The 11,644-nt window shown below is 36.6% G+C and overlaps 1 protein-coding gene, 1 long non-coding RNA gene, 1 other non-coding gene and 1 pseudogene across 4 annotated transcripts; 2 read left to right on the top strand and 2 right to left on the bottom strand.

Moving 5' to 3' along the window:
- Positions 1 to 1,768: 1,768 nt before the first annotated feature.
- LOC113315999 lies at positions 1,769 to 3,317 on the top strand (annotated as a pseudogene).
- A 2,738-nt stretch (positions 3,318 to 6,055) lies between these two features.
- On the top strand, positions 6,056 to 8,700 carry LOC113319091. 2 transcript variants are annotated; one of them, XR_003345076.1, is made up of 7 exons: positions 6,056 to 6,712; positions 6,888 to 6,963; positions 7,127 to 7,226; positions 7,362 to 7,537; positions 7,691 to 7,850; positions 7,954 to 8,022; positions 8,298 to 8,700. It is a non-coding gene; the product is annotated as an uncharacterized LOC113319091 (long non-coding RNA). The 2 variants fall into 2 exon arrangements; XR_003345075.1 differs by having other exon boundaries at positions 6,073 to 6,712; positions 7,365 to 7,537.
- Positions 8,701 to 9,669: 969 nt separating this feature from the next.
- Positions 9,670 to 9,776, bottom strand: LOC113319828. The gene has a single exon (XR_003345811.1). It is a non-coding gene; the product is annotated as a small nucleolar RNA Z279/snoR105/snoR108 (small nucleolar RNA).
- Positions 9,777 to 10,444: 668 nt separating this feature from the next.
- LOC113315998 lies at positions 10,445 to 11,332 on the bottom strand. Its single transcript, XM_026564232.1, has one exon. The coding sequence runs from the start codon at positions 11,330 to 11,332 to the stop codon at positions 10,445 to 10,447; it is 888 nt and encodes a 295-aa protein (XP_026420017.1).
- Positions 11,333 to 11,644: the final 312 nt, after the last annotated feature.

The raw sequence follows: 11,644 nt of genomic DNA, 5'->3' as shown, positions 1-11,644 counted from the left end.
AGCCAGCTAGGATGGTTGTGCAACTGTACACCTATGCTTTAAGCTGACTACGTCACAAACCATATGGAGAAAGATTCGGTTGACAAAGTTGAACCTCAACGAATTGATCTTGTGAACAACATTCTTTTGTTCCTTGAAATTCCACTATGGCCTAAATCCCCATTCGGGATTGTTTTTTTCTATCAAAAGCACTTTGTAACAAACTTATAATAAACTTTTACCAAAAATTGTGTTTGGCAAATTTTTGCAAAGTGCTTTTGGAGAAAAGCACTTCCATTTTAGGTCTACTTTTAAAAGCTACTCAGCACTAGCTTTTAAAAGCTGAAAAACAGAAGCTGTGAACTCATATAATTTGAATTAATTGATTCACTATTTTAACCCTGTTATTTTATTATAGAGACAAATTTTACCCTTGAATATTGTACAGTTATCATTATATTTCTAGCTTCTAATTTGTTCTTTTATTTTTTTATTTATTTTGAAATAATAAATAATAATTACAATAATAATATTTTTTGTAGCAAACTATAATCATAAAATTCTTTATTAAATCATAAAAATATTTATAAAATAATAAAACAATATATTTTATTAAATATATTAGAATTCAAAATATAACTTATTATAATTATGGTGTATTTTTAGAACATATGTATTTCCTTCGTTAGCTACATCACTTTAAAATACCAATTTGCCAAAAAGAATTGATAATTTGTTAATTTCACATCGCTTTTCAAATTATAATTTACTAAATGTCATGCCACTTTATTTTCACAGCATAGCAACGCACAACACAACATAACAGAAACATATTTTTCTAAAACTCACAGCAATACCAAACTAGGCTTAACTCTTTCTCGTCATCCAAAATTTGTCACTCAAGCAAACTTATACTCCTAAAAATTTGCTTAGTTAGCCAAATGGGCCCTAAATATCAAATTGTTCATCATGATTCAAAAAAAAGTCATGCACTACAGGCCAAGCCCAGATAGCTAGGCAAAAAATAGAGAAAAATCCCCCGTAATATATACCTATACCGACAAGCTTCCAACTCAGATCGCTGTCATCAGCCACCGACGACTTCGAATTTGATAAGCCTAGGAGCCTTGTGAAATCCTTGCAATTTTTTTTCTTCTTTCACCTTTTGGTCCATTATGACCCGCTTGAACAGCAGACACTCGGACATGCTCTTTACTTACATAAATTAACCCTGCCTAATAATAGGAATGTAGTTTAGTTGGTTAATGACTTGGCATCTCACCAAGAGACATGAAAACCCCAGAGGTCCTAGACTCTGTCTCTTCCATGTTGGCTTCTACGTTCCGGGACAAGTTTCATGACCCAAAGCTTATTAGAACTTAGAAGCGGTCCATTTAATAGAGAAAACAAAAGCAAGGCAGCTTAGGAAAAGAGATACAATTTTTAAAATCTATCCGAATCCTAGTTTGTTTTAGTATCGTCATCTCCCTATTTAAGAGAAGAGGTCTGGAGACAAAATATTAACCTCCATATAAACGAATACTCCAATATCGCAGTAGACATTCTCTTATTCTTTCCTCTTCTTCTGAATAACAATATTAGCGATCAGAAATCTGTGTCAATGGCTGATAAAGATTTGTCAGTAACGAATCCTTCAACACCGGCATGTAATGATCATCACTGTATACAGATTCCAAACGATTCAACAATTAATATTAATAACAATAGTGTTAGTAATAGCAGTACTGATGGTGGTGGGAGATATGTTGCTTTGAAGCCGCCGCGTCTGGATTCTCTCGATGTATTCAGAGGACTCACAGTGGCGCCTATGGTACTTGTTGATCAAGCTGGTGGTATCTTACCTGCAATTAATCATGCGCCATGGAATGGTGTTACTCTAGCTGATTTTGTGATGCCGTTCTTCTTGTTTATAGTTGGAGTTGCTCTTGCTCTCGCTTATAAGAAATTGCCGTGCAGAGTCGATGCAACTAAGAAGGCTGTGCTTCGGGCACTCAAACTTTTTGTCTTCGGCATTTTGCTTCAAGGCGGTTATTTACATGGTGTCAACGACCTAAGTTTTGGTGTTGATATTCTACAAATTAGACTGATGGGTACCTTAGGTTTAGTCCTATGGGCTAGATATCTAGCTGCTAGATTGGCCATCCACGTCAGCATGGGCAATCTCCTAAGTCCTATGGGATGGTTAATCTAGCAGCTAGATTAGCAGCGGGACCACCATATAACGCCGAACCGTTCGGCGCTTTAAATCTCAGCCGTTAGATCAGAAAATTTTCTCCCAGCACTGAACGGTTCAGCGTTTAGACCACTTTTTGAGCACCGAACGGTTCAGCGTTTCAATCTCGCTGATAGTTGGACTGCGAGCACTTGCTAGGTGAGAGAACTATCAACTATCACTATTAACATTTTTCCAGCACTTATTTTTTGATTTGCAACACTTTTTGGCCAATCTAGCACTCCAATTTAGTCCATAGGAATTAGCCTTACAGAGGATTGCGATAACATATCTGTTAACAGCTGTGTGTGAGATTTGGCTCAAGAGGGAGGGAGTTGTGAAATCAGGACGATCAATGCTTAAGAAGTATAAATTCCACTGGATATTTGTTCTGGTGCTTACCGTGACATATACTGCACTGCTGTATGGGCTGCATGTTGCTAACTGGGAGTACCAAAATCCTAGTGAAAACTCCTCTTTCTCTTCAAACATAACATCGGTAAAATGTGGAGTTCGTGGAGACACTGGACCTGCCTGTAATGCTGTTGGAATGATTGACCGTAAATTGTTTGGAATTCAACATTTATACAAGAGACCCGCCTAATGCAGCATGAACTCACCAGATATAGGCCCGCTTCCACCGAATGCACCTGGCTGGTGTCAGGCCCCATTCGACCCGGAAGGAATTTTAAGTTCTGTGATGGCAGTTGTTACCTGCATGATTGGTCTGCATTTTGGGCATATAATTGTACACATCAAGGATCACAAGGCCAGGATAATATCTTGGACGAACCCTGCTGCTGGTCTAGTTGTTGCTGGATACGCTTTGGACTTCTGCGGGATGCACATAAACAAAGCCCTCTACTCTTTAATTTACACATGCGTCACTGTTGGTGCTGCAGGCCTTCTTTTTGTCGCAATTTATGTGATGGTTGATGTATTTGGTTTCAGAAAACCAACTCTGGTTTTTGAATGGATGGGAAAGCATGCTCTGGTGATCTATATTCTTGCAGCATGCAGTGTCTTTCCTATCCTCGTACAGGGTTTCTATTGGAAGGAACCCGGAAACAACTTTTTAAGATTAATTGGTATTGGCCTCTCATAATCAATTATGGATGCATGAGCCAGAGAGAAGCATATCGTAATATGGGTGCATATTGTAATAGTAGGAATTACCTATAGATCCTATTATAATGTTCCTACTTAGTGGCAGGTCCACCCACAAAAGTCCAGTAATCGGAGGTCCATAATAAAAAGAAAACAGAAAAATGGACCCAATTTTTTAAGCCCTGGTCCTGCACACATGTGGAACATATGGGGACATATTTTTAAATACCGAAAACACCCTCAAGTATATAAAAGCATAACCAAATCCATTTCTTCTTCATTTTCTCGATCTATTCTTCTTCTTCTTCTTCATTTTCTCATCTGTGGTTCGGTGAAGAGCTCCGGCTATGAAGATCTTCTGAGGTGTTGATCAATTCGTGAACTCAAACTAAGATTAATCGGTAGGTTCACTTTCTTACTGTTGGTATAGTTTAGGTTTTCATTTTTCCTTTCTTCTTCAAAAGCTTATTTTAATTTAGGTTTTTTTCTTCTCGGATTAGAGAAATTTTCATGTTTATAGAAAAATCTAATGTTTAGGTATTAGATCTGATGTTGATAGTAAACTGGAAGAGTTTACTTTCGTCGATTTGGTATGATCTCTGAGTGTGTTTGTGTTGCACCGCGTTTTTTAATTGATTTTTGGGTTCGATCCATGAGTACGTATATGTAATACTGAAATATCTTCTTTGATTCGGTTATATTCAGAGTTTAATGGATGTTTGATTATGTTTTGATCTCCTTGTTTGATTGTTTATTTTATTTTATTAAAAAATAGTTCAGATCTACATGGGTAATCATGTTTTTTGTCAATTTCTTCACTAGATCTGATCATATCAGTTTCATTTTGTTGGTTTTAGATGTGTTTCGGTTTATTTTTGTGTATGAACCAACAGTACGTATCTGCAGTACTGACAGAAACCTAGTTTTGAAGACCTTTTTTTATTTGATTCAGAAGTACATATATGGAATATTGAAATAGAAGTGTTTCAATACTGTTTTTTCACGGATTCGTTAATTATTTTTGACATGCAGCTGATTGTTGTGTATGAACCAACAGTACGTATATCCCGTACTGACAGAAACCTAGTCTACTTTTAAGAAGAAGAACAAGATGGTGCATCGTTATGATTTACGAGGAGAATATTTGTTTTCTGTTTCCAGGTATGCTTTCTAATCATCTTGTTTGATTATTTTGTTCGGTTTTTCTTCTTTATTTGTTTTTTTTATTGTATTCTGATAATCAAATCGATTTGATTGACGCTTTTATGGTTTTTAGGTCTGTTACAGTTGTTTTTCGAGTATGAATTGACAGTACATATATGGCGTACTGATACAAAACTCTTCTAATTTTGTTTTATTTGAAGTTTTTCCAATTTTTTTGGTTCGATCCATGAGTATGTATGTATAATACTGATAGGAAGTGCTATTTCTGTGTTTTTGCTCCTTTTTTAGTCTTACCCTTCAGTACTTATGTGAAATATTGTAATATGTCTTTCGATTATCTTATTTTTCATAGATTTGTCACCTGTTGTTGTCATACTGTTGATTTGTAGTTCATGAATCTTCAGTACATATATCGCATACTGATAGGAAGTGCTCCTTGTTATGTTTGATTCAGTACGTATATGAAATACTGAAATAGATGCTCTTTGTTACGTTTGATTCAGTACTGGAATTGGATATGGAGATGATCTGGAGCTGCAGTTCAGAACTTATTGCAAGAAATGACAGATTTTGAATGATAGGAACATGAGTTGTTGTTGGTTCAGATTTGCAAGCTTGTGAAATTGGTGGTGGTCTTGATGAAGTTACAAATTGGTTGTGATGTGTGTTTGAAAGAAGGTGTGCTGCAAATGGATTTGGAGGAACATAGAAGGTTGGGTTGCTGATGTAAACTGAAGATACAGATGAGATAGAGGAGGAATTGTAGGTGGTGATTACTGTGAACAAAATCATTGGATGAGATGTTCGTCTCAATGGGTTTATGAAGATGGTAGTGTTGTTTAAACAGGGAAGAAGAACAAGTCTGTGTTGCAGCTGAATTGAAATGACAATGGTGTTGATGTAGCTGTTGCAGTTGTGGTTTAAGCTAAGAAGATTGTGATGCAGCAAGATAGAAGATTACTGAGAAGATGGAGCTGAAGGCAGTGGTGAATGGTTGACTGCAGAGGTGCTGGTGCTGCAATAAAGTAAAGTGAATTGAGGAGTACTCAGATTCCTAAGTAGTGTAGCAGATATGTACTCATATTTGTAAGCAGTGTGGCAGATATGTACTCAAATTTGTAAACAAATCTATGGTCCTTTATATGTTTTAATTAAATTTGGACCTCCAGATAAATAAAATCCTGATTTGATAGAAGTATGTTATTTCACACGTACTTAAACAGTGGAGTATATTAGTCATTTCCATGTTTTCAAATAACTTTGGACCTTAAAATAAGAGTAAAATCTAGTTGGACCTTACTATAAATAACTTTATGGGCTTAGGACCAAATAAGAAATTTTCCGATACCGGAGACCTTTTTGCCAAGCATGAAGGCGGCTGGCGCCATATTTTGTAGTAGTATGGAACAAGATCAGTCTGGTCTGATAATTTATAAATATATGTAAATGCTTTGACAGTTCTTGTAACGGTCTCCATTAGACCTTCATTCCTTGTAATCTTTTTATTTCGCTCTTATATTTCGTCTCTCTCAGCTTTGTTTAAAAACGAAAAGAACAGAAAAACAAGTTCGTAATCTTTCAAATAATCCATCTTCTTACTAATATAAAGAAAAGAGGTGTTTTCAACCGTTCACAGTTAAATGACCGCGCTACCCCTCTGTATTTTTCCTCCTCTTCTTTACGTTTTCGTGATTTCTTACCAACCAAAGGGTATTTGGTTATTTGCTGTGTCTTTTCTCCAAAAATCCATCGAAGAAAACAAGAAGAACTCGATCTGCTGATTCTGAATTTCTCTCTCAACTGATCGTAATCTCATTGAACCACATAGTTTACAACATCACTGTGATTCCCAAGCTAGGTTGGAGAACAATTACTCGATTTCAGTAATAGCTCAAACTAATTGCAAAATCCCCAAATCTGTTTGTCTCAAAAAATTGAAAACTTGGGGATCTTGAATTGAAGTTTGAGATTTCAATTGAAATCCAGAGTTGAATCAGATTATTGGGTTGTCTGTTGGAGAACAATTACTCTATTTCATTAGTAACTCAATTGCAAAATCCCGAAATCGATTTGTCTGAAAAATTTGAAATCTCGGGGATTTTGAATTGAGGTTTGAGATTTCGATTAAAATCCAGAGTTGAATCGCACGATTGGGTTGTCCATTTACACAAGCTGATGCACTTATGTTCATAGGAAACTAAATCTAGAACTGGGAACTGTGAATTTCAGGTAAGGATTGCGTTGATCATCTTTAATTTGCTATCTTTAATTTGTTATCTTTAATGTACTTGAACTGAATCTTGATGGAAATTGGTAAAAGATTGTTTCTGGGTCTGTAAATTTTCAGGTTTTTTCAGAATTCATATGCTTTGAATTAATGTGTATGTATGTTTTTGCACGTTAGTGCGTTTGTTGTTGGTGGTGAGCTGTGGTGATGGTGGTGGCTAGAAACCAAGAGAGAATCAGAGATAGAAATGAAGGTAAGAAATATGTTTCAAATGCAGAACTTATTATGGTTTTCCAAATGTTAGAAACTTGAGCAATACAGCTCAAGAAAAGGACCGAGGATCAGAAAGCTTAGGCAAGCAACATACACCGTCACATACATTGTATTCTCTCACACAGGTAGTTGCATGATTGCAGGTATAATGTTGCTATGAATTTAAATGCTCGAGGAGTTTTTCGACTTATGACTTCGCAAAAAGGTGCAAGAAACTTCAACTGTTCTTGCAAGTATCAACTGGTAAGAATACAAGTTAACAATCAAAACAAACTTAATATGCGATTTAGATTCATAATTCGTGAATTTTACAGTTTGAAATATAATTTACTAATATGGATGTATTTTCATTTCATTGACATCCTATTTTAACGGAAGAAGACAAGGTAGAATCTTGGCAGAACCATTTTCCATCGGGGATATCCTAGCAAGGGAACAACTCGCATCGAATACCCATGCAAGAGCTCCACCCTTGCTAGATATTGAAGCTGAAATGAAGTTGGCTTTGCATTCAAAAGAGACTTTCCAAGAAAATTTGAATTGGGTTTAGAAAGGTAATACAGGTTGTTGTTTTTCTTCTCTGCTTACAACATCTCATTTCCATCATCTCAAGAAAATACAAGTTTGAGTTCATATTACCCTTAGAGGTTTTAACTTTCTTTAATAATGCTCATTCTTAATCGGAAGTTGGTTTGTCATTTTAACAGGGCGAGGATACGGTAGGCAGGACACATATGTGCTCACTAAGGCCATGAGAGAAATGATGATCAACAGTATGAGAGGGGATATACCTGTAGCCATAATACGTCCGAGTGTCGTTGAAAGTACTTACAAGGAACCTTTTCCAGGATGGATGGAAGGAAACAGGTGACTAGCTGCTGGTTCAATTATGCCTTACTAATTGCAGCTTATCATGTTATTTTGAGGATGTGTTCCATTTTTTTGGTCTCTAAGTATAAGTGAATTTCAGGATGATGGATCCAATAGTTTTATACTATGGTAAAGGCTTTTAGTTGACCCAAAAAGAGTTCTTGATGTGGTATGTACTTTTACATCTCAAATAATTTAATTCATTAAATAGGATTCCACAGATAAGATTTGCGACATGGTGGTTAATGCATGCAGTAGACGTCAGGTAGTTATCAGTCATAACAAAGGTGTTCAAAACCGCGCTTTGGTCTTGCTTTCTGGCCATGTCTAACTGAAAACATCATGTCTTTATAAAATGCTCCCAAGTCACCTAATAAATTCATCGTCTATGTCAGTTCGACCTCCTATCCAATGTAAACCAATTACTTGCTTTTATTCATGCAGGTGCCTCGAAGAGGTATAGAAATTAGTTGCTGGAGTCCATTTGTTGTGCTTGCGAAACAGGGTCTAATGCTTTAGCAATTGTTGTGGCAAGATATTATTAAGGTGATTCTCGAGGTTGGCAGGCCAACAAATTCTCCACTATTATCATTTTTGAATCATAAGAATTGGCACACAGAGCACAAGTTATAAAAGTTCTTTTTCTATGTTTTTTGATCGAAGCTATATCTCTTTGTGGCAATGGCCGGTAAGGAAGTCTTCACTCCCCTGTTGTAGCCTTAGAATCATAGAGTAAGATAGAATCATGTTTGTTGTTGATATTATTGTTTTACTCACTGTAGTATATGAACATTTTGTGTAAATAGGTATTGTAGTTGGAAAATTTATTGAATGAAAATTTAAAACTTTCAAAACTCAGTTTGATAAGCAGTAGCTAGATACTCTGAGAGAGGCTCTGCAGCTGCAGAGCTCGCAAGAAATCTGCAAGGCAACAACTTTGATTTTTTTGTTAAGCTGATAGCCCATATAGAGCTATTAATTTTTGAGCATCCAATTCACAGCCGACTGGCATGCAACATTCGTATCCTAATACCATATAAACATAGTTCTCGTAATTGTATCCCCCGGTGTGGGACTACTATTACCCTGATAATATAACCTGTAAACCATGATCCCAGAGGACAAAAACTGTAAACCACTTGGATGGTGTTCCCTAAACACAATTAATTGTGCCTTCTTCTCCCCCTTTAAAGTTCTCTTGTCCAACCCCCTTGGCTCTTTTATTTTTCTTGCTCTTTTTAATTTTTGATGCATTTCTCAACTGCTTCAATTCTATTGTAGTAGGAGGGTAATTCCAAAGACATGAGTCGGTAAGAATTAGGATGCTCACGAGTTCCGAATAAGAACAATAAAACTTCAATTCAAGAGTGGCGAGGTAGTAGATCAGCAAGTATAAAAAGTAAAAACCAATCGACTGTGAATGGAGAGAAATGAATCAACCTCAGTATCAAGCCAACCCATGTCGATCGTAGTTCTGTCCAGTTAAGAAGCAATTTCACCAGCTCCGACGACCAGTGCAAGGACCATAAAAAATGTTAGTCTGCTAGGTGCAATTGAGAGAGTAAAGGCTAGGCTTCACGGGTACATTACCAAAACAGAATCGCGTAAATAGCAGCATAAACAGTAGTGACAGTGAAGGAGACTATAGAAGGGAGTAATTGTAAATTTGGTCTATGGAACTTGGAAGAACCAAAGTTCAGAAGCCGAAGATCGTTCTAAACGAGGTAGGTACTTACAAAGGGCAAAGACTTGATACAGACTCAGAGGTACTGCTCCTCCATTAAAAAATTTGAATTTTTGTTTTAAAAGGTGGGTAGGGATCGGATCGGTAACAAATGGGAGTGCCCATATTGTCGTAACCAGGCTTAGGTTGGACACCCAATTCTCACATAAAATGCGAGTTTTGACCACTCATCATTTCCCATTATCTGCCTGAAGGATCATGCCTGCAATGAGCATTTTCCTTCCGTATTTATTACTTTCATTTTGGTACTAACACTTGGTTCTCGCCGTTGTGGGACTATTAGTTTGTAACATAATTATCCCTAAATACCGAGCTTTGTACATGGGAAAAACCCTACTAGTCCAAAAATGCTCAACTTAGAACCTTATCAATAAGTTAGGGAAACTTGAAGCTCACATCTGGCGAAACACCAACTACTATGTAAGCCATAGCACGCGCATTACCACACCTCATTGGAACGCCACACAGCTCGAAAGCTGCAAATCCGCCTTACTGTATTTCCCACTAATATGCCACCATCAACACATAGGAGAAGCAAGGTTTGCAGGACAAGGGTCCGAAAAATATTTGTACCCATGCTAGGAGTTCAAAATGCAAGGCTCATCTTTTCTTTTGAAAATAGAAATATATTACTTGAAACAGACAAGGCTAAGCATTTGATTCAGTCTCATTAGGAGCAAGCTCAGATAGAGTTGTCCTGCTGATGACTAAATCTGTAAGATTAGCCTCCTCTTGAGCTGATACAAGGTTTGTACTTATATTACAAGATTTGTAAGCTTTGAACGTGTCAAAAGCAATTGTTCGAATTAAAAATAAGGGAGCTTGGTCTAACCAAGAAATTGCGGTGTTATTTTTTCTTTCTTTCTTTTCCAATTGGTCTGCCACTTTGTTTGCTCGTCTGTCTACGTACTGGAAACCCAAAAAAAGATACAATTTTTTCTACTAGCTTCTTTACTTCATCCAGGATTGCAATGCTTCGCCATTGGATAGTTGATTCCTTTCCCTGTAAATACCGAATTGTTGCCCTGCTATCTCCTTCTATGACCAGATGTTGTATGTTATGTAGTTTGACCCATTTAGCTGCCTGGAGGAGAACTAGAGCTTCTGCTTCTTCCGCAGTGGAGGACCTGAAGATCCCTGATTCTGCTCCTTTGAAGGTTCCTGTCCAATTACGAAGAACAAAACCAAAGCCTGCATTAATATTTTCAGACAACCAAGAAGCATCACAATTTAGTGTGAAAGTATTTGTCATTGGGAAGGTCCAATGTGGTATTGGTTTGATAGTTCTGTCTTGTGTTTGATTCAAACTATTCAAAGTCATTGGATGCCAGTACTCATAGTGTCTTGATATCTCTAGTGCTAACTGAATTGGTATTCTAGATTTATCTTCAAATACCCTAAGACACCTTTCTTCCCAAATAAACCAGCACTTTGTTGCAGCTAGTTCCATCGAGATGGAATTCAAATCTCCTGCTAACCATTCCTTATATTTATGCAAGAAAGAAGTTTTAAGAGAAGCTGAGTTGTGAGGTACTCCCTGAACTGTCATTGGCTGTAGATTCCACACAGCTTTAGCATAGTCACAGTCAAAGAACAAATGAAAAGTAGATTCCACCGCAGTCTTACAGAAAATGCATTTGTTGTCCACTGATTTTAACTTTTGTTTAGTAGGTAATGCATCTTGCAGGCATTCCAAATAAACAGTTTGATTCTTTGCGAAGTATTCATACTCCATAATCCTTTCCAAAACTTCTTTGTTTTGTCATGGATGATGTTAGATGGATTCAATAACTTTGCATATAAAGATTTAACATAAAATTCACCGTTTCTAGTAAGTAACCATCTCAATTTATCTTTTTTTAGTTTTCCATCCCTTTGTATGTATAATCTTATGTTCATTATTTCACTGACCAAAGATCTATAAAAAGTTGAAAGTAACAAAGACTCGTTCCACTTCTTTGTGTCATGATTTATCAAATCAGACACAAGTGTTATATTAGAGTTTCTAGGGACAAAACTAGCTAGAGTTTGTTCCCTGTTTGGTAAC

Source organism: Papaver somniferum, chromosome 10 (assembly GCF_003573695.1).
Source record: "Papaver somniferum cultivar HN1 chromosome 10, ASM357369v1, whole genome shotgun sequence".
Taxonomy (NCBI): Eukaryota; Viridiplantae; Streptophyta; class Magnoliopsida; order Ranunculales; family Papaveraceae; genus Papaver; species Papaver somniferum.
This window is presented reverse-complemented; position numbering and strand designations above follow the sequence as displayed.